General features: G+C 36.4%; 1 protein-coding gene across 1 annotated transcript in view; it reads left to right on the forward strand.

The window, feature by feature from the left end:
- DLG2 (discs large MAGUK scaffold protein 2) overlaps positions 1 to 22,881 on the forward strand; it is a 2,066,337-nt gene that overhangs the window by 2,042,117 nt on the left and 1,339 nt on the right. Inside the window, 5 exon segments of the mRNA XM_053708663.1 lie at positions 1,463 to 1,513; positions 4,207 to 4,308; positions 9,787 to 9,959; positions 15,607 to 15,716; positions 21,675 to 21,766. Coding sequence (XP_053564638.1) covers positions 1,463 to 1,513; positions 4,207 to 4,308; positions 9,787 to 9,959; positions 15,607 to 15,716; positions 21,675 to 21,766 — 528 coding nt within the window.

A 22,881-nucleotide genomic window follows, 5' to 3' on the forward strand; every position in this document is an offset into this window, starting at 1 on the left:
TAATGTGGCCACAACTTCTCTCATATTCTATATCAGGATTTTAAAAGTTCTCATACTATAAATTGTTAAACCACTAAGTAACAAGGTTTAAATTCTAGACAAAAGTTCCAACCCACACTGCACAGAATGCCAAATATCTCTTATTGTATTATTACAATCATAAAAACCCTGATTTTTGGAACTTCTGTTTCTGTAAAAAGTCATGCAGCTAATAATATTAGCATATCATGTCCGACAGACATTGCTGAATGTCGACAGCATACACTGTTGGCATTTAAAATTGCACAAGCAGTTCTAGTGAACTGCTTGTGCGATGCCGCCCCCTGCAGATTCGTGGCCAATTGCCGTTAGCAGGGGGTGTCAATCAACCCGATCGTATCTGATCGGGTTGATTGCTGTCCTCCGCTCAGAGGCGGCAGACCAATTAAGGAGCAGCGGTCTTAAGACCGCTGTTTCATAACTGCAGTTTCCGGCGAGCCTGAAGGCTCGCGCAGAAACAGGGGGATCAGTGGCCATCCGGCCCTTGATAAATTGGCCCCTAAATCTTAAATCAGTTTGTTACAAATTACCCTATAAGCTATCAATGCAATATTCTAATTTCTTAAAAATATTGACTGAAAGCAAAGTAGCGTATCTGGACTTTTTAATGGTAAATGATACACCGTTTTACTGTTTCTAGAAATAATTGAACGGTTTTATTTTTCTTTCTAAGCAAAGGTTTCACTGTTTACACTATTCGTTTTAAGTATAGTGTGAGAAGGATTTAAAAAATGGCAAAGATTACCAATGAGATTTGAGGGATCAAGGCATGCAGCTGGATTTTATTGATTTAATCTTTAGGGAATTTGTACAAGAGTTGCGCATCTTTAATATCAATATTTGCTCTTCCAGTTGGCAATTAGTGTTCTGCAGCCCTGATGTGTAGGTAATGCATTATTGAGTCATATAGCATCTTTGAAGGAAGTTGCTACGCTAGTACAGACTGCCTAAGTTAATCAAGAGATTAAAGAGATACTAAACCCTCATTTTTTTCTTTAATGATTCAGATAGAGCATGAAATTTTAAGCAACTTTCAAATTTATTCCTATTATCAATTTTTCTCTATTCCTTTGCTATCTTTATTTAAAATTGCATGCTCTATCTGAAAAGTGTTCCTTTTAATCATACATCTACATGAGTATTATTTACAATGAAATATAAAACAATAATTAGGGTAAAATATGTTAATTGTTTAAAAGAAATTCTTGAAAATGTTCTTTGTCATTCCCTGAAGCATGTACCCTTTGATGTTTTTTGTTGTTGTGATTGTGTGATTTGAAAAATTGTTCCTTCATCAATAACAAGGAAAATAAATGTGTTCTCATCTTTGTGTGATGTTATACACATTAAGATTCACATCCATTGTAATTCTATAGCATTGACTGTCTCATGTAGTCTCATATATTTCTACTTTTTTCTTTAGGAGGGCAGGAAGATTGTATTTTGTCATATGAACCTGTCACTCGACAAGAAAGTAAGTTAACCAATTAATTCCTGGCTTTTGTTTTGTATTTTAGTAGTTTTTCACTCATATCGAATGGAAAGGTCTTAAAAGATAATTATTTCAAAGACAACTTAAAATGAATGTAAATTTTGATGTTAAAGTGCCCAGTTTTTAAAAATTCGATTAAAAACAGGGGCACTTTAATTCATCAAAATTTACATTTCACTCGTGTTGTGAAAAAAAAAACTTACCTTTTAATCTTGACAGCCGCTCCAGCTTCCTCCACCTGTCGCAAAGCCTCTTCCTGGGTCTAAAATGAGGAATCCGGCTTCCTCCAATCACGGCGTTGAATCAGACACTGATTCCCCCGGGGGAGAAGCCGTGATTGGAGGATGACCGATCCATCATTTCTGACGTCAGAAATGGCTTGCGACGACTGGGGGAAGCTGGAGCGCCTGTCAAGTTTTAAAAGGTATTTTTTCACAACTAGTGAAATTTTTATAAATTAAAGTGCCCCTGTTTTTAATTAAATTTTTAAAACCTAGCACTTTAGCATCAAAATTTACATTCACTTTAAATTTGAAATTTGCTACGATATAAATGTAATAATATCTTGGGCCAACAATGTTACATATGCTCTAGTTTTGCAGGAGTGGAAAAGTTGTCTCAATAAATTCTTTTAGTGCAGAAATAGACATTTAAAAAAAAAAAAAAGTATTGTAATACATTTTGTAATACTCTCTTTTAAAAGAAACAGAATATTTTGGAGCATCCACCCCTTTAAATTCCCATTACCCCTATATATTTAATATACCATCAAAGCATATTTTAAAGGGGGGTAGCTCATAAAAATCCACTTAGTTCATCTTAACTAGTGTTGTGCAGCCTCTCCAGATTCTACCTACACTAGCGCACGACTCTGGGACCTCGTTGTCCTTAATTCTAACTTAAATATCTTAGTGTTAGATCTAGGACCTTCAGGCAGGTACAAATATTGCCGTAGTACAGCAAGAGTATCTTTATGCAGTCAAATATTGCATCAGTGCAGCAGGGAGTACACAGGAGACAATCCAATAACCAAGTCACGGTTAGTACCTTTAAGCAGGAGTAGTTCGGCAAGAAGTACACAAGGGATGAGCCAGTAACAGCCAGGGGTCAATCCAGGATCAGAAGATAACAGGAATAGTAGGACAGCCATGTGGCACCCACATGCTTCAGGGAGTGACAAATTAGATATTGAACTAGCTAAATAAAGTTTCTGGCATTGATGGATATGCACAGTACTGTTCGTGGAGCTTACTTCTGTACACCCTTTTGATTGACAAGGCTGACTCTAGGTGTGCAACACTGAAAAATGCCCTTGTTAAAATCTGCATAATTCTTTAAAGGGACACTGAACACAATTTTTTTCTTTTGCGATTCAGATAGAGCATGACATTTTAAGCAACTTTCTAATTTACTCCTATTATCAAATATTCTTCTTTCTCTTGGTATCTTTATTTAAAATGCAAGAATGTAAGTTTAAATGCCAGCCAATTTTTGGTGAACAACCTGGGTTGTTCCTGCCGATTGGTGGATAAATGTATCCACCAATAAAAAAGTGCTGTCCAGAGTACTGAACTAATAAAAAAGTTTAGATGCCTTTTTTTTCAAATACAGATAACAAGAGAACAAAGAAAAAATTAGAAAATTGCTTAAAATTGCATGCTCTATCTGAATCACAAAAGAAAAAATTTGGGTTCAGTGTCCCTTTAATGTTTCAGTAAAAATAGAATAAAAATTGTTTAGTTTACCCATGGAAGTCTTTTTATGAGACAATTGTTAGAGGTGGTGGGGAACTTTTACTCATGTGAGAAAGCTTTAAAATTGCTAAACTAGATTATGGAACATTTTCACTTAAATATGAAGAGGCCCAAAGGGAATAATAAAACAGACAAACAGGTTCTAACAATTATTATTTAAATCTTATTTTAATTCTGTCTTCTCAAAAGTATGTTCCTAAGTCCAAATGTGATTCTTAATCCATGCTTTAAAAATACAGTAATGCCTTTAGAATACATTTTTGTACAAATTCATTTGTCTGATGAATAACTGGTAACACATTCTTTTCAAGTGAGATTACAGCTACTAGATAGGTGGGATTTAAAGGGACACTAAACCCAATTTTTTTCTTTAATGATTCATATAGAGCATGCAATTTTAAGCAACTTTCTTATTTACTCCTATTATCATTTTTTTCTTCATTCTCTTGCTATCTTTATTTAAAAAAGCAATAATGTAAAGCTTAGGAGCGCGCCCGTTTTTGGTTCAGAACCAGGGTTACCGCTTATTTGTAGCTAAATGTAGCCACCAATAGGCAAGCCTTATCCAGGGTGCTAAACCTACAATGGGCTGGCTCCTAAGCTTTACATTCTTACTTTTTAAATAAAGATAGCAAGAGAACAAAGAAAAATTGATAACAGGAGTAAATTAGAAAGTTGCTTAAAATTGCATGCTCTATCTGAATCATGAAAGAAAAAAATTGAGTTTAGTATCCCATTAAGTATTGCATATCTGTGTCCCTTTAAGCAACAGTAACTATACATTTTTGCTGTTTAATCCACAAAAAAAATCACATTTAAAAAGAAGTGTTATTGATGGTGCTAGTTTCAAACTGAAGACCAATACAACTGTAAATGTAGACACATGTTTCATGTTAATTATTTATGTTTCTTCGTATACAGTTAATTATACCAGACCTGTTATTATTCTGGGTCCAATGAAGGACAGGGTTAATGATGACCTAATATCTGAATTCCCTGACAAATTTGGTTCATGCGTACCACGTAAGTATAAGTTGTTTTAATAAAGTATTTATTGTTACCTCATACTACTCAATACATTTTTTGTGTTTGAGAAATAATAAAGTTAAATTGAAACCATGCAATCTCCCCTGTAGTTAAAGGGACAGTCAAGTAAAAAAAAAAACTTTCTTGATTTAAATAGGGCATGTAATTTTAAACAACTTTCCAATTTACTTTTATTACCAATTTTGCTTTGTTCTCTTGATATTCTTAGTTGAAAGCTAAACCTAGGAGGTTCATATGCTAATTTCTTAGACCTTGAAGGCCGCCTCTAATCTTAAAGCATTTTGACAGTTTTTCACCACTAGAGGGCATTAGCTCATGTGTTTCATATAGATACCATTGAGCTCAGGCACGTGAAGCTCCTAGGAGTCAGCACTAATTGGCTAAAAACGCAAGTCTGTCAAAAGAACTAAAATAAGAGGGCAGTTTGCACAGGCATAGATACAAGGTAATCACAGAGGTAAAACGTATATTATTATAACTGTGTTGGTTATGCAAAACTAGGGAATGGGTAATAAAGGGATCTACCTTTTTAAACAACAAAAATTCTGGTGTTTACTGTTCCTTTAAGCCCAAAATATGACTGATTGTTTGTGTCATTAAACATTAAAGGGACATAAAACACATTTTTTTTCTTTCATGCTTCAGATACAGCATGCAATTTGATACAACTTTCTAATTTACTTATATACATTCGGCTAGATTACAAGTTTTGCATTATGAGGGGTGCGGTACTAACTTGCACGTTATTGTCACCGCTCACTTACATACAGCGCTGGTATTACAGGTTTTTCTAAACCCGGCGTTAAAAGGCAAGAAGTGAGCATAGAGCAAAATTGTACTCCATACCGCAATCCAATACCAGCGCTGATTAAGTCAGCGATGAGCTGGTTGTACGTGCTCGTGCATGATTTCCCCATAAACATCAATGGGGAGAGCCGGCTGAGAAAAAACCTAACACCTGCAAAAAAGCAGCGTAAAGCTCCGTAACGCAGCCCCATTGATTCCTATGGGGAAACAAAATTTATGTTTACACCTAACACCCTAACATGAACCCCGAGTCTAAACACCCCTAATCTTACACTTATTAACCCCTAATCTGCTGCCCCCAACATCGCCAACACCTACATTATATTTATTAACCCCTAATCTGCCGCTCTGGACATCGCCGACACCTACATTATACTTATTAACCCCTAATCTGCTACCCCAACATCGCAGACACCTACATTATATTTATTAACCCCTAATCTCCCGCTCCCAATGTCGCCGCAACCTACCTACACTTATTAACCCCTAATATGCCGACACAACTTCGCCACCACTATAATAAACATGTTAACCCCTAAACCGCCGCACTCCGGCATTGCAAACACTATTTAAATATTATTAACCCCTAATCTGCCGTCTCTAACGTCGCCGCCACTATATTAAATTTATTAACCCCTAAATCTAAGTTTAACCCTAACCCTAACACCCCCTAACTTAAATATAATTAAAATAAATCTAAATAAAACTTACTATTAATAACTAAATAATTCCTATTTAAAACTAAATTCTTACCTATAAAATAAAACCTAAGTTAGCTACAATATAACTAATAGTTGCATTGTATCTAGCTTAGGGTTTATTTTTATTTTACAGGCAAGTTTGTATTTATTTTAACTAGGTAGAATAGTTATTAACTATTTAATAACTACCTAGCTAAAATAAATACACATTGACCTGCAAAATAAAACCTAACCTGTCTTACACTAACACCTAACCTAACCCTACAATTAAATAAATTCCCTAAATTAAATACAATTAACTAAATTCAATACAATTAGCTAAATTACAAAAAAAAACCCACTAAATTACAGAAAATAAAAAACAAATTACAAGATCTTTAAACTAATTACACCTAATCTAATAGCCCTATCAAAATAAAAAAAGCCCACCCAAAATAAAAAAACCTTAGCCTAAACTAAACTACCAATAGCCCTTAAAAGGGCCTTTTGCGGGGCATTGCCCCAAAGAAATTAGCTCTTTTACCTGTAAAAAAAAATACAAACAACCACCCCATCAGTAAAACCCACCACCCACACAACCAACCCCCCAAATAAAACCCTAACTAAAAAACATAAGGGAAAAATCCTATTGTAGCGCTCCAACAGTGTTAGCTAAGATTGTGCACAAATCAATCAGCTTATTGGGTAAATATAACGGAGACAATGTTCAAATTCAGGAAAAACCAGTACCTTAATTCATGTTGTCATTGCCGTAATCCATACTGTGTGCAAGACTCCCGGTCACGGTTATTTCCTTTCCTGAAAACTCTCCTCCCCTTGTTTTCTTCTGTCACAACCAGGTGTGACTTAGTAGAATCAGCTTAGTGTTACTGCAGCCTCAATCGGCGCTCCCTGCAAACCGCCAGCAGACCTCTGTAAGTCTGCAAAATCGTACAGCCACAAAAAGAAAGAAAGAGGCGAGTCTGGGCCACAGGTTAAGAGATTTAAGACTTAACTTTTATTGCCACACATAAATAAAAAAGTTGTCAGTAAAATCTTGAAGAGCTATGACAGCTATCTGCCTTACTCATTTATTTATGTGTGGCAATAAGTTAAGTCTTAAATCTCTTAACCTGTGGCCCAGACTCGCCTCTTTCTTTCTTTTTGTACCTAACTAAAAAACCCTAAGCTCCCCATTGCCCTGAAAAGGGCATTTGGATAGGCATTGCCCTTAAAAGGGCATTTAGCTCTATTGCGGCCCAAACCCCTAATCTAAAAATAAAACCCACCCAATACACCCTTAAAAAATCCTAACACTGTCACTAACCCCGGAAGATCCACTTACAGTTTTGAAGAGCCGACATCTATCCTCAATGAAGATGTCCTCAACGAAGCCGGCAGAAGTGGTCCTCCAGACGGGCAGAAGTCTTCACCCAGACGGCATCTTCTATCTTCATGGCTTCCAATCAGCCAATAGAATGCAAGTTCAATCCTATTGGCTATTTGGATCAGCTAATAGGATTGAAGTTCAATCCTATTGGCTGATTGCATCAGTCAATAGGATTTTTTCAACCTTAATTCCGATCGACTGATAGAATACTATCAGCCAATTCGAATCTAAGGGACGCCATCTTGGATGATGTCATTTAAAGGAACCTTCATTCCAGAAGAAGCCGTCGATTGAAGAGGATGCTCCGCGCCTGATGTCTTGAAGATGGAGCCACTCCGTGTCAGAAGGATGAAGATAGAAGATTCTGTCTGGATGAAGACTTCTGCCCATCTGGAGAACCACTTCTGCCGGCTTCGTTGAGGACATCTTGCCGCTTGGATGAAGACTTTTTTTGGGTGGGCTTTTTTAATTTTGATAGGGCTATTAGATTAGGTGTAATTAGTTTAAAGATCTTGTAATTTGTTTTTTTATTTTCTGTAATTCAGTGTTTGTTTGTTTTTGTAATTTAGCTAATTGTATTGAATTTAGTTAATTGTATTTAATTTAGGGAATATATTTAATTGTAGGGTTAGGTTAGGTGATAGTGTAAGACAGGTTAGGTTTTATTCTACAGGTCAATTTGTATTTATTTTAGTTAGGTAGTTAGTAAATAGTTAATAACTATTTAGTAACTATTCTACCTAGTTAAAATAAATACAAACTTGCCTGTAAAATAAAAATAAACCCTAAGCTAGATACAATGTAACTATGAGTTATATTGTAGCTATCTTAGGGTTTATTTTATAGGTAAGTATTTCGTTTTAAATAGGAATTATTTAGGTAATGATAGTAAATTTTATTTAGATTTATTTTAATTATATTTAAGTTAGGGGGTGTTAGGGTTAGGGTTAGACTTAGATTTAGGGGTTAATAAACTTAGTATAGTGGCGGCGACATTGGGGTGGCAGATTAGGGGTTAATAAATGTAGATAAGTGGCGGCAATAGTAGGGACAGCAGATTAGGGGTTAATAATATTTAACTAATGTTTGCGAGGCGGGAGTATAGCGGTTTAGGGGTTAATATGTTTATTCTAGTGGCAGCGATACGGGAGGGCCACAGTTTAGGGGTTAATAGGTTGTTTATGGGTGTTAGTGTACTTTTTAGCACTTTAGTTATGAGTTTTATGCTATGGCTTTGTAGTGTAAAACTCATAACTACTGACTTTAGAATGCGGTACAAATCTTAATGGTATAGGCTGTACCGCTCACTTTTTGGCCTCCCAGGACAAACTCGTAATACCGGCGCTATGAAAGTCCCATAGAAAAAAAACATACGCAATTTGCGTAAGTTGATTTGCGGTAAGGACAAAAAAGTGTGCGTTGCCCCTAAATCTGCAAGACTCGAAATACCAGGGGTAGTAAAAAAACAGCGTTATGAGGCTTAATGCTGCTTTTTTACTTATAACGCAAGACTCATAATCTAGCCGATAGTTTGTTCTCTTAGTATCTTTTGTTGAAAAGCAGCAAGATGGCAGCACTATTTCCTGCCATGTAGTGCTCCAGACAATTACTTAGGTACAGTATCTTTTTAGTAAAGAATACCATAGGAACAAAGCAAATTTAAAAAAACTTTCATGATTCAAATAGGGCAAGTAATTTTAAACAACTTTCCAATTTACTTTTATCACCCATTTTGCTTTGTTCTTTTTGTATTCTTAATTAAAAGCTAAACCTAGGAGGTTCATATGCTAATTTCTTAGACCTTGAAGGCCACCTCTAATCTTAATGCATTTTGACAGTTTTTCACCACTAGAGGGCGTTAGTTCATGTGTTACATATAGATAACATTGAGCTCATGCACGTGAATTTACTGAGGAGTGAGCACTGATTGGCTAAAATGCAAGTCTGTTAAAAGAACTTAAATAAGGGGGCAGTCTGCAGAGGCTTAGATACAAGGTAATTACAGAGGTAAAATGTGTATTATTATAACTGTGGTGGTTATGCAACATTTGGGAATGGGTATTTAAGGGATTATCTATCTTTTAAAACAACAAAAATTCTGGTGTTGACTGTTCCTTTAATAATAGAAGTATATTAGAGAATTACAAAATACAATTTTAAAAAAGAAGGTTCCATCTGAAACACAAAACAATTATTATATACTGTAAAATATTCTAAAAAATCTATAGGAGAAAAAAAATGATATATATATATCTATTTATATATATATATTTTAGTGGGGGGTGTTTTTTACAGTATGTATAATAATTTTAAATAGTTTTATTACATTTTTTTTATGATTTTATATTTAATATACTTTACTTTTAACTTGTAAAATGAGCGCAACCCGACGCATGCAAAAAGCCTCCGACTAGCGATGTTAACACACAGGAGAGCTAAATAGTGCTCCACTCATAATCTAGGCCAACATTTTAGCCATAAAAGGAATTTTTTGAGCAAATTTTCCCTATGAAATATAGCGTGTACGCGGTTTTAATGTTTTGCGTTATTATTTCCATTGAACATTTCTCTTTACAGATACTACCAGACCAAAAAGAGACTACGAAGTTGATGGAAGAGACTATCATTTTGTTGTATCAAGAGAGCAAATGGAAAAAGATATCCAAGAACACAAATTTATAGAAGCCGGGCAATACAATGATAATTTATATGGGACTAGCGTACAATCAGTAAAGTTTGTGGCTGAAAGAGTAAGTTTTATTAGTTACATTTTTACCTGATAAAGGGACAGTAAACAAAGTTTTTTTGCCTCGTTCTTTTTTTTTTTGTACATTTTATCTTTACACGGACATGAAACCTAAAAATGTTCTTTCATGATTCAAATACATTATACAATTTTAAACAACTTTCCAATTCATTGTCATTACCTAATTTGCTTCCTCCAATTTGTTTCCATTGTTGAAAATCATACCTAGGTAGGCTCAGGAGCAGAAATGCACTACTGGGAGCTAGCTGTTTATTGGTGGCTGCACGTATACAACTTTTATCATTGGCTCACCTCATGTGTTCACCTAGCTACTAGTAGTGCTTTGCTGCTCCTTCAACAAAGGATACCAAAAGAATGAAGCAAATTTGAGAATAGAAGTAAATTGTAAACTTGTTTAAAACTGTATTCTCTATCTGAATCAGAAAAGAAACATTTTAGGTTTCATGTCCCTTTAAGACTGATTAGAACTAAGCACTGATAAACTGTAAACATTTCTATATTTTCTTTTTTACTAAGTGTTCTGCAAAACTCCCTGGAAGCCCCTCATCCAAAGGCTTTGATTTCACCAACAGGCGCTACAGCAAATGAGAAGCCATACCACCCGCCTCATAGCCTATATATAGAGTTGTGATTGTGCACTCTTCCATAGTCTGACTCAGAACCTTTTTTTTTTATTTTTAGGAAGTAAATGATGGTACTTGTATAGCCTAATATGTAATTGCATTATGACAATCTTTGGACAAAAATCCTGTTATGTTGTTTTTAAAATGTCAGCGGTTGGAATACCCCCGTTCTCTTTCCAACAGCAATTTAAAGGGACACTGAATCCAAATTTTTTTCTTTCGTGATTCAGATAGAGCATCCAATTTTAAGCAACTTTCTAATTTACTCCTATTATCAATTTTTCTTTCTTCTCTTGCTATCTTTATTTGAAAAAGAAGGCATCTAAGCTTTTTTATTAGTTTAGTACTCTGGACAGCACTTTTTTATTGGATTATTCTTGCATTTCAAATAAAGATACCAACGGCTAGATTTAGAGATTTGTCGGTAACGACCCGCGTAGCTAACGCATGCTTTTTTTTCCCCGCATCTTTTAAATACCGCTGGTATTTAGAGTTCACAGAATGGCTGCGTTTTCAGTGCGTTAGGCTCCAAAAAAGGAGCGTAGAGCATAATTTACCGCCACTGCAACTCTCGATACCAGCGGTGCTTACGGACGCGGCCAGCTTCAAAAATGTGCTTGTGCACGATTCCCCCATAGGAAACAATGGGGCAGTTTGAGCTGAAAAAAAAAAAAGCAAAAAAGCAAAAAAGCAGCGTTAAGCTCCTAACGCAGCCCCATTGTTTCCTATGGGGAAACACTTCCTAAGTCTGCACCTAACACTCTAACATGTACCCCGAGTCTAAACACCCCTAGCATTACACTTATTAACCCCTAATCTGCCGCCCCCGCTATCGCTGACACCTGCATATTTTTTTTTAACCCCTAATCAGCCGCTCCGTACACCGCCGCAACCTACATTATACCTATGTACCCCTAATCTGCTGCCCCTAACACCGCCGACCCCTATATTATATTTATTAACCCCTAATATGCCGCCCCCAATGTCGCCTCCACCTACCTACAATAATTAACCCCTAATCTGCCTACCGGACCTCACCACTACTATAATAAATGTATTAACCCCTAAAGCTAACTCTAACCCGAACCCTAACACCCCCCTAAGTTAAATATAATTTAAATCTAACGAAATAAATTAACTCTTATTAAATAAATTATTCCTATTTAAAGCTAAATACTTACCTGTAAAATAAACCCTAATATAGCTACAATATAAATTATAATTATATTGTAGCTATTTTAGGATTAATATTTATTTTACAGGCAACTTTGTAATTATTTTAACCAGGTACAATAGCTATTAAATAGTTAATAACTATTTAATAGCTACCTAGTTAAAATAATTACAAAATTACCTGTAAAATAAATCCTAACCTAAGTTACAATTAAACCTAACACTACACTATCAATAAATTAATTAAATACAATACCTACAAATAAATACAATTAAATAAACTAACTAAAGTACAAAAAATAAAAAAGAACTAAGTTACAAAAAATAAAAAAATATTTACAAACATTAGAAAAATATTACAACAATTTTAAACTAATTACACCTACTCTAAGCCCCCTAATAAAATAACAAAGACCCCCTAAATAAAAAAATGCCGTACCCTATTCTAAAATTAAAATAGAAAAGCTCTTTTACCTTACCAGCCCTTAAAAGGGCCCTTTGCCCCCCCCCAACATTACAACCCACCACCCACATACCCCTAATCTAACCCAAACCCCCCTTAAATAAACCTAACACTAAGCCCCTGAAGATCTCCCTACCTTGTCTTCACCACACCGGGTCCCGATCTGTCCAGAAGAGCCTCCGATGTCTTGATCCAAGCCCAAGCGGGGGGCTGAAGACATCCATCCTCCGGCTGAAGTCTTGATCCAAGCGGGCAGAAGAGGACATCCGGACCGGCAAACATCTTCATCCAAGCCGCATCTTCTATGTTCTTCCATCCGATGACGACCGGCTGATCTTCAAGACCTCCAGCACGGATCCATCCTCTTCTTCCGACGACTTCCCGACGAATGACGGTTCCTTTAAGGGACGTCATCCAAAATGGCGTCCCTCGAATTCCGATTGGCTGATAGGATAAGCCAATCAGATTGAGCTTGCATTCTATTGGCTGATCGGAACAGCCAATAGAATGCGAGCTCAATCTGATTGGCTGATTGGATCAGCCAATCGGATTGAACTTGAATCTGATTGGTTGATTCCATCAGCCAATCAGAATTTTCCTACCTTAATTCCGATTGGCTGATAGAATCCTATCAGCCAATCGGAATTCGAGGGATGCCATCTTGGATGAACCGTCATTCGTCGGGAAGTCGTAGGAAGAAGAGGATGGATCCGCGCTGGAGGTCTTGAAGATCAGCCAGTCGTCATTGGATGGAAGAACATAGAAGATGCGGCTTGGATGAAGATGTTTGCCGGTCCGGATGTCCTCTTCTGCCTGCTTGGATCAAGACTTCAGCCGGAGGATGGATGTCTTCAGCCCCCCGCTTGGGCTTGGATCAAGACATCGGAGGCTCTTCTGGACAGATCAGGACCCGGTGTGGTGAAGACAAGGTAGGGAGATCTTCAGGGGCTTAGTGTTAGGTTTATTTAAGGGGGGTTTGGGTTAGATTAGGGGTATGTGGGTGGTGGGTTGTAATGTTGGGGGGTATTGTATGTTTTTTTTTTACAGGCAAAAGAGCTGAATTCTTTGGGGCATGCCCCGCAAAGGGCCCTTTTAAGGGCTGGTAAGGTAAAAGAGCTTTTCTATTTTAATTTTAGAATAGGGTGGGGCATTTTTTTATTTTGGGGGTCTTTGTTATTTTATTAGGGGGTTTAGAGTAGGTGTAATTAGTTTAAAATTGTTGTAATATTTTTCTAATGTTTGTAAATATTTTTTTATTTTTTGTAACTTAGTTCTTTTTTATTTTTTGTACTTTAGTTAGTTTATTTAATTGTATTTATTTGTAGGTATTGTATTTAATTAATTTATTGATAGTGTAGTGTTAGGTTTAATTGTAGATAATTGTAGGTATTTTATTTAATTAATCTATTGATAGTGTAGTGTTAGGTTTAATTGTAACTTAGGTTAGGATTTATTTTACAGGTAATTTTGTAATTATTTTAACTAGGTAGCTATTAAATAGTTATTAACTATTTAATAGCTATTGTACCTGGTTAAAATAATTACAAAGTTGCCTGTAAAATAAATATTAATCCTAAAATAGCTACAATATAATTATAATTTATATTGTAGCTATATTAGGGTTTATTTTACAGGTAAGTATTTAGCTTTAAATAGGAATAATTTATTTAATAAGAGTTAATTTATTTAGCTAGATTTAAATTATATTTAATTTAGGGGGGGTGTTAGGGTTCGGGTTAGAGTTAGCTTTAGGGGTTAATACATTTATTATAGTAGCGGTGAGGTCCGGTCGGCAGATTAGGGGTTATTGCTTGAAGTTAGGTGTCGGCGATGTTAATACATTTATTATAGTAGCGGTGAGGTCCGGTCGGCAGATTAGGGGTTAATGCTTGAAGTTAGGTGTCGGCGATGTTAAGGAGGGAAGATTAGGGGTTAATACTATTTATTACAGGGTTATTGAGGCGGGAGTGAGGCGGATTAGGGATTAATACATTTATTATAGTAGCGGTGAGGTCCGGTCGGCAGATTAGGGGTTAATAAGTGTAGGTAGGTGGCGGCGACGTTGGGGGCGGCAGATTAGGGGTTAATAAATATTATGTAGGTGTCGGCGGTATTAGGTGCAGCAGATTAGGGGTACATAGGGATAACGTAGGTTAAAATTTTTTAATAGAGTGGCGGCGATGTGGGGGGACCTCGGTTTAGGGGTACATAGGTAGTTTATGGGTGTTAGTGTACTTTAGAGCACAGTAGTTAAGAGCTTTATAAACCGGCGTTAGCCCAGAAAGCTCTTAACTCCTGACTTTTTTCCTGCGGCTGGAGTTTTGTTGTTAGATTTCTAACGCTCACTTCAGCCACGACTCTAAATACCGGCGTTAGAAAGATCCCATTGAAAAGATAGGATACGCAATTTACGTAAGGGGATCTGCGGTATGGAAAAGTCGCTGCTGGAAAGTGAGCGTTAGACCCTTTCCTGACTGACTCCAAATACCAGCGGGCGGTAAAAACCAGCGTTAGGAGCCTCTAACACTGGTTTTGACGGCTACCACCAAACTCTAAATCTAGGCGCAAGAGAATAAAGAAAATTTGATAATAGGAGTAAATTAGAAAGTTGCTTAAAATGTCATGCTCTATCTGAATCACGAAAGAAAAAATTTGGGTTCAGTGTCCCTTTAACTGTTTTTTTCGTACAGAATTGACTTCACTGCATCAGCCAGTCATTGCTGTTAAAGGGACATGAAACCCAAAATGTTTTCTTTATTGATTCAGATAGAACGTACCATTTTAAACAGCTTTCAAATTTGCTTCTATTATACCATTTGCTTCATTGTCATTTTATCCTTTATTGAAAGAGCAGCAATGCGTCACTGGGAGTTAGCTGAAGACAGTTATGAGCCAATGACAATAGACATATATATGCAGCCACCAATCAGCAGCTAGCTCCTAAGCGTATGTAGAAATGATTTTCAACAAAGGATACCAAGTGAACGAAGCAAATTTGATAATAGAAGTGAATTTGAAAGTTGTTTAAAATTGTATGGTCATCGCTGCGGAATCTGCGGGCGCTCTAGAAATAATTGATAATAATAATAATATTAATATTTGAATCTTGAAAGGAAAATGTTGTATTTGATGTCCCTTTAAAGACAGAGTAAACCCTTTGAATGCCAGGGGGAGCAGAAACTCAGTGGGAAGAAATATGTTGGTGCCCTCTCTGTCATTCAATGGGTTAACTAGACTCAATTAGCTGTGCATTATATTAACTGAACAACTTTACTTCAGAGATTAGATACAACTTTTATATTATTTTCTTTATGCTTCAAGTTATTTGTGTTATTTGCTGGTGAAAATAATACTTTCTTTCTTCTAAACAGGGGAAGCACTGTATACTAGACGTGTCAGGAAACGCTATCAAGCGATTACAAGTAGCACAACTGTACCCTATAGCTATTTTCATTAAACCAAAATCTGCAGAGTCATTAATGTGAGTATACTTTTTGTGTAATGGGAAATGTGACTTTTTTTAACAAAACGATCACAGCCTTACTAAGTCATACACAGTTGAGCTTGATAATGCTCTCAATATTTGATTCAAATTTTCCCACAATGGCACTGTTTAAAAGCGTTTACAACTGATAATGGCTGTTGGACACCAAAGCCTGAATTGACACAAGAACAAAATACAACTGTTCTCCAGGCTGTCTAGCCACTCTCACCAACTGCCCAGGCTACTCATTCTGCTGGTACATCATTCTCTCCTCTCCTTACAGTCTCCGCTCTCTCTGCATGTCACAACGGTCAATATCTTGGAACTATGTTATTGTTGTGTTTTTACATTTAATTGATGGTGATGATGTGTTCAGTATAATTTTTTATTTGGTACGATTCTGTCGTCATTAATAAGCAGTGGCGTCACTAGGGTTGGTGTCACCCGGTGCAGTAAGTCATGGTGTCACCACCCCCCCAGAAAGCAGACACACACAAAAACACAGGCAAACACACATACAAACACTCAGACACACTTAAAACATACTCAGATGCACAAACAAACACTCGGAAACACACTGAGGCACACACACAAAAACACACACACAAAAACACTGAGACACACAAAAACTCAGACACACACATACAAAATATGTAAACTGCACTGCATTAATTATGAAGCTCATGCCTAGAGCTGCTCCCTGGCTCAGCAGAACATCAAATGAAAGATAAACAGAGCACTCTAAAATAAATCACTGAAGAAAAGGTTTAGGCGCGCAAACTATGAAAATTCTGGACCGCATGTCACTGAGAAGTGAGCACAGATAGGCAGGCAGGTTTAGGCTAGCAGCGCAACTTTGCAAGCCCCACGGCACGCCCACAACATTCATAGTGAAATTGGGCAGGGGAGGAGCAAAGTACAAACAAGCAAAAGCAGCCGGGAAAACTATTTGTTGAAATTGCAGCACTGGCTCAAGGGGCAAAAAAATTGTGTGTCTACAACTTCCCCAGTCCCACTAATGTTCACAAATGCCAGCCTCTAATAAAATAATCAATGCATCTCAACATTGTATTTCTTTGAATTTCAATAAAATGTAAAAAAAAAAAAAAATTTTTTTGGTGTCACCCCCTGGAGGGTGTCACCCAGGTGCGGCCCGCACCCCCTGCACCCCCTAGTGACGCCACTGTTAATAAGGGCCATTGTTGGTACTGTCAGCCCCATCTTGTTTTTCATGTCTGATTGTGCAGATTGTGTGTTCTCTGTTGATCTGTGGGCGTTGTTCATTTATTAAGTGCCTTTAACTATTGAATTCGATGTGCCTATTTTGTTATCAATGTGTCAATATTTAGTTGCTGTTGCCCACACAAAAAACAGTCAATTAACACAATCGACAAGATTGGAATCAACCCCTCAATTTGTTCTTTTGGTATGCTTTGTTGAATACATACCTAGGTAAAATCAGGAGCAGCAATGCACTACTAGTTGGTGTTTGGTGGCTATACAAATAAGCCTCTTGTCGCAGGCTCACCATAATATGTTCAGTTGTGCATTGTAGCTCTGACGCTGACTTTAACTATGTGTTTAATGTCTTTGCAAGAGTTAAACACACTAGGGTTAATCAATCAAAAAGTTTATCTAATAATGTTTCTACAAAATTCACCATTATAGTCTATGGAAATTATTCTAGATAAATAATTTGATATACTATAAACAAGGGATTATGCTCGACCCCATGGTTATTTGTAATCAGTAGTGCAGTAATAAAATGCTCTCTCATTTGACCATTTTCTTTTTGCACTTTTAACGCTTGTTTAAACTTAAATTTTGTTTTACTTTGAATTTCTAGGTTTTTATCCCCTTCCGGCCAGGACATATTTGTCTACATCAGAAGAAAGTTCTGATATAAAAAAATAAGGAAAAATGTAAATATTTCATGCGACCGTCTAATTTCAATGATGGGTTTGGGTCAGGGGGGAGTGCCTATGACGCTAGGCACTCCCTCCAGCTCACAATCCCATTTAGGAAGCGGATATGGCTTCCAAACAAGACTTTCCATGCCATGTTAACGGCACTAAAGCCCAGTGCAACTAGGACGGGATGGAACTTCCTAACAATGGGAAGGGGTTAATGATAACATAAAAAGCATGTGGTCAAGGGATTGTTTACAGAGAACATTAAATATGAGGCTCTAATTCTACCTGACCTGTAATATTTCCTGATAATTAAGATGTTTCAATATGAGCTCTGATGTTTTTTGAAACTGACAAGTTCTTCAGTGACACTGTAGTCAGCTATTAAAATATCAGCCAAGAAAGCACCCATGTGAAATAGCTGGATATTTAGAAAGTTGGTGCCAAAATTACAATAATGAAAGTATCACAAAAAACTAGACTGGGGTTACAGAGATAGAAAGGTCAAAATGAAAATGTACATTGGTGCATTTTTGCAAGATACTTCATTTAGCAAAACTGTCTCTAGTGAAAGCTATCACTGTTTTTTCAGCGGCATACTCACATATCTTGTGAGTGAACACTGGTCCACAGGCAAACACCACACCTTCTTATAGAGTCAGCAGTGGCTTGTATGACATAAATCTTCACAAATGCAATACACACTGCCACAAGCTCTCTAACCAAATGGTGTTTGAATCCTGATCCTGTAGTCAAATGTAGCATATGTGCATATGTCACTGAAAAACAGTAATGCATTTTACTTGAAGTTTGGCCACTGAAATTATATTGCAAAAATGCTTCTATTTAAAACTGAAATGCACATACACACATTTTCATTTTGACCTTTATATCCCTTTTATCCCTTATATGACATAGGGGGCTGCAAAGTATTGTTTGCAGACCTTTTAAGAATCCTTGAGTTTAACCCTTACTCAAGGTGCCAAAATAAAGTAAATATTTCAAAAAGACACCTCTTTATTCAGATTGTCTCCTGTCTCTGTAAGTAACAGTGACACTTTGTAATACAGGTACAAAATCCTGTATCAAAACTGCTTGGACAGGGAGAAGGTTTGAATATTGGAATAGTCTGTAATTCAGTATATTTGTAAATGTCCATTTGTAAAAATGGGACAGCTTAGATAGGAGATAGGTAATAAAAACTGTATCTTATGTCATTTAGACAATATTTACTTGTCATACTACAACTTATAAATCTAACTTGAAGGTAGTTTTCTATATATATGTATACACACACACACACAAATACAAATGTTTCTGCACACCTTACAAAATTATTTTATTAATATTACTTCTTAGGGGTGCAAACAACCATCCAAATAATTACACAAAATAGAATATTGCCGCACATTATCAAAACATTTTAAATATTGCAAAAATTCACCTGAGCTCATATTTTAAAATTGGGATCTTAGTCACACAATATGGCCATATTTTGCTTAAGCCAGTCACCAACTTACAAGGTGTCCCAATGTTGACTGGTCCTAACACTGCAATGTGATGCCTTTCTGGGCTGTAACATTCCTGCTTTAAAGGGACATAATACTCATATGCTAAATCACTTGAAACTGATGCAGTATATCTGTAAAAAGCTGACAGGAAAACATCACCTGAGCATCTCTATGTAAAAAAAGGAAGATATTTTACCTCACAATTTCCTCAGCTCAGCAGCAGAGTAAGTTCTGTATAAAAAGTTAGACTTCAGCTGCTGCCCAGCTGCAGGAAAAAAAAAAAAAAAATTAAGAAATGAACAGCAGCTAATCAGCATCAACAGAGCTGAGGTCATGAACTCTTTTACTGTGATCTCATGAGATTTCAGTTAACTCTCATGAGATTTCATTGTAAACTTCCTTACACTGAATAGGGAAATTTAAGATGAGTGTGCACGAAAGCTCGCTCCTTCCGCTGTCCCGGGACAGACATACTGATTTGCTGCTTAGAAGCCCTTTCCAATGGGATGTGGCTACTGAGAAACTTTTGAGGTAAAATATCTTTCTTTTTTACATAGAGATGTTCAGGTGATATTTTATAGTCAGCTTTTTACAGCTATACTGCATCACTTTCAAGTGTTTAAACAGTTGGGTATTATGGCCTTTAACTATGCATTTAAGAATGAGCCTCTCTGGCTTTATACACACTTCCAATGTACTATAATGAGAGCACCTGAGCAATATTAATAAAATAATTTTGTAAGGTGTGCAGAAACATTTGTATTTGTATTTAAAGGAAGACTAACCATCCTCGTAGTTTCTAGCACCCTACCCCACTCAGTTGCTCAGGTGCTCTCATTATAGTACATTGGAAGTGTGTATAAAGTCAATTTTAAGGTTTATTGATGTGTGAAATGAATGAAATGATTTGTGGAAATCTAAAAGGCTTTCTTCTCCTTCTGTCCATATTATTAAAATATAATCGATGTAAAAATAATATGTATAAGGTTTGTGGGTCTGAGTACATAAGAATCTGTATTCTAGGTTAGCCATGAAAAGATTGGCGTATTGGGGTGACATTTTTGTGCCCATCGCTGTCCCTGTCATTTGTAGGTAGTAATTGTTGTTAAAACTGAAATAGTTGTGTGTGAGTATGAATTCTATAAGCTGGGCAATAGTTGCACTATCATATTTGTGTGTTGGTTGGTGGGATGAGAGAAATTTACTGCAGGCCTCAATACCATACTTATGTGGGATGTTGCTGTATAAGGATTCCACATCCATAGTAACTAGTATAGTGTTTCCAGGTAGTTCATTTATCTGGTTAAGTTTATTAAATAAGTCTATAGTGTCCTGTATCATAGCTATCAGTCTTACTAACAAGAAGCTTAAGAATGTTTTCTATTAGGCCAGATTCTTAGATGTATAGTTAAAGCAGGAATGTTACAGCCCAGAAAGGCATCACATTGCAGTGTTAGGACCAGTCAACATTGGGACACCTTGTAAGTTGGTGACTGGCTTAAATGGACACTGAAATCAAAAATTTTCTTTTGTGATTCAGATAGAGCATGAAATTTTAAGAAATTTTCTAATTTACTCCTATTATCAAATTTTCTTCATTCTCTTGGTATCTTTATTTGAAATGCAAGAATGTAAGTTTAGATGCCGGCCCATTTTTGGTGAACAACCTGGGTTGTTCTTGCTGATTGGTGGATCAATTCATCCACCAATAAAAAAAGTGCTGTCCAGAGTACTGAACCAAAAAAAAAAGCTTAGATACATTCTTTTTCAAATAAAGATAGCAAGAGAACAAAGAAAAATTTATAGTAGGGGCAAATTAGAGAGGTGCTTAAAATTGCATGCTCTATCTGAATCACAAAAGAAAAAAATTGGGTTCAGTGTCCCTTTAAGCAAAATATGGCCATATTGTGTGACGGAGATCCCAATTTTAAAATATGAGCTTAGGTGAATTTTCGCAATATTTAAAATGTTTTGATAATATAGAAGTAGATGTGCGGCAATATTCTATTTTGTGTGTATATATATATATATATATATATAATAGTTTTTTATACTCAGTACCTTCAAAAAGTGCATTGCTGCTATCGGAAATGTGATAGGTGTTGTTTTAAATAATTATAGACTATCATTAGCATTTTAGAACACAAAAATCAAAGGAAAGACACAGGCAGAGAAGATTCTGACTTACTGGAGTGGATATTTTAATCATTTTTTAAAAAATTATTAATGAAAAAGTCTGGACTTTAGAATAATTCTGGGTTTTCAAATTCTGGATTTTGGGGTTTGTACCTGTATAATGATACTTTTTGATCAATTATGTAGCAATTATTAGGTATGTGCATTCGTTTTTTTTATTCCGTAATGAATGCTAAAGTATGCTGCCGCAAGCTGCATTTGTCTCTTTTCAGAGCCGCACATATTCTTGTGAAAGTGCAACACATTAAGATCTTGTTACAGAATGAAAAAAACAATGCTCATACCTAGCAATTATTACTTTCATAAATACTATTACTAACTAGAGGCTTTGTCAATAGGGAAATCAGTAAACGTCTAACAGAAGAGCAAGCAAAGAAAACTTTTGATCGAGCACTCAAATTAGAACAAGAATTTGGAGAATTTTTTACAGGTAATATTTTTTACTTTTATTCTTAATATAATTCTGCCCACTTATATGTTGTAAGACGTGTTTTATGACCTGTAGAGTTTACTTGCTTAAAATAATATCCCACGCATAGTCTACATGGAGTTTAATAAAACATAAAGGGTCATATTAGGAGTGGAGCACTTACAGTTGCGCGCACGTGAGCGATAAGGGTTTTAATGCTCACCGAACACCTAAGGAACCTTCACTGGCTCCCCATTAACAAGAGAATCACCTTCAAGCTCCTTACCCATGTGTTCAAGGCCCTACACAACATCGGACACGAATACATCAACCACCGCATACATTTCTACACCCCCACCAGAAACTCTGATCGGCCGACCAAGCAATCCCAGTCATCCTCTGCATCAGCAAATCCACAGCAGGCGGAAGATCCTTCTCTCACATGGCAGCAAAGACATGGAACACCCTCCCGCTGCACCTCAGACAATCCACCTCCCTTACAAAGTTCAGAAAGGACCTCAAAACCTGGCTCTTCGACTGAACTCCCATCCCCTCCCCCCCTCCTCCTATCCGTTTTCCCTTAGCGCCTTAAGACCCTCACAGTTGATTAGTTTGCGCTCTTTAAGTACCCAATTGATTGATAGAACGCTAATGTTTGTGTGCGTCTGTTTCTTGATCATATTACAAGTTGAAAGTAAACGCGATCACTTGAGCGCAATTAATGTAAATGCGCTTTGGGTTAGCGTGTCCTCAGAGCTCTAGTTAACTGTTTCGCAAAACAAAAAATTTGCACTTAAATGTTTTTTTTCTTATTTATTACATGTGACGTTTCGGGGCATTCACCCCTTCATTAGACCAAACAATGTGACAAACAAACCTTCCTTTATAGAGCAGCGGCCCCACTCCCTGTGTTTAAAAAAAAACGCCAAAAGTGGTTGACATAGCAACCACTGATATAGTGAAAACAATTTCTCTTAGCACAAAGTTTCAAAAATCAAAACAATTCTTTTTTGAAAAAATGTGACATAGTAATATGTTGCAACTTATTAGGAAGTGATATCTTATTATGAAGTAATAGTGAGCATTTTTTTAGGGACAATACATATAAGAACCTGTATCATATAAATAAATAAAGC

This window comes from Bombina bombina, chromosome 3, assembly GCF_027579735.1.
Source record: "Bombina bombina isolate aBomBom1 chromosome 3, aBomBom1.pri, whole genome shotgun sequence".
NCBI lineage: Eukaryota > Metazoa > Chordata > Amphibia > Anura > Bombinatoridae > Bombina > Bombina bombina.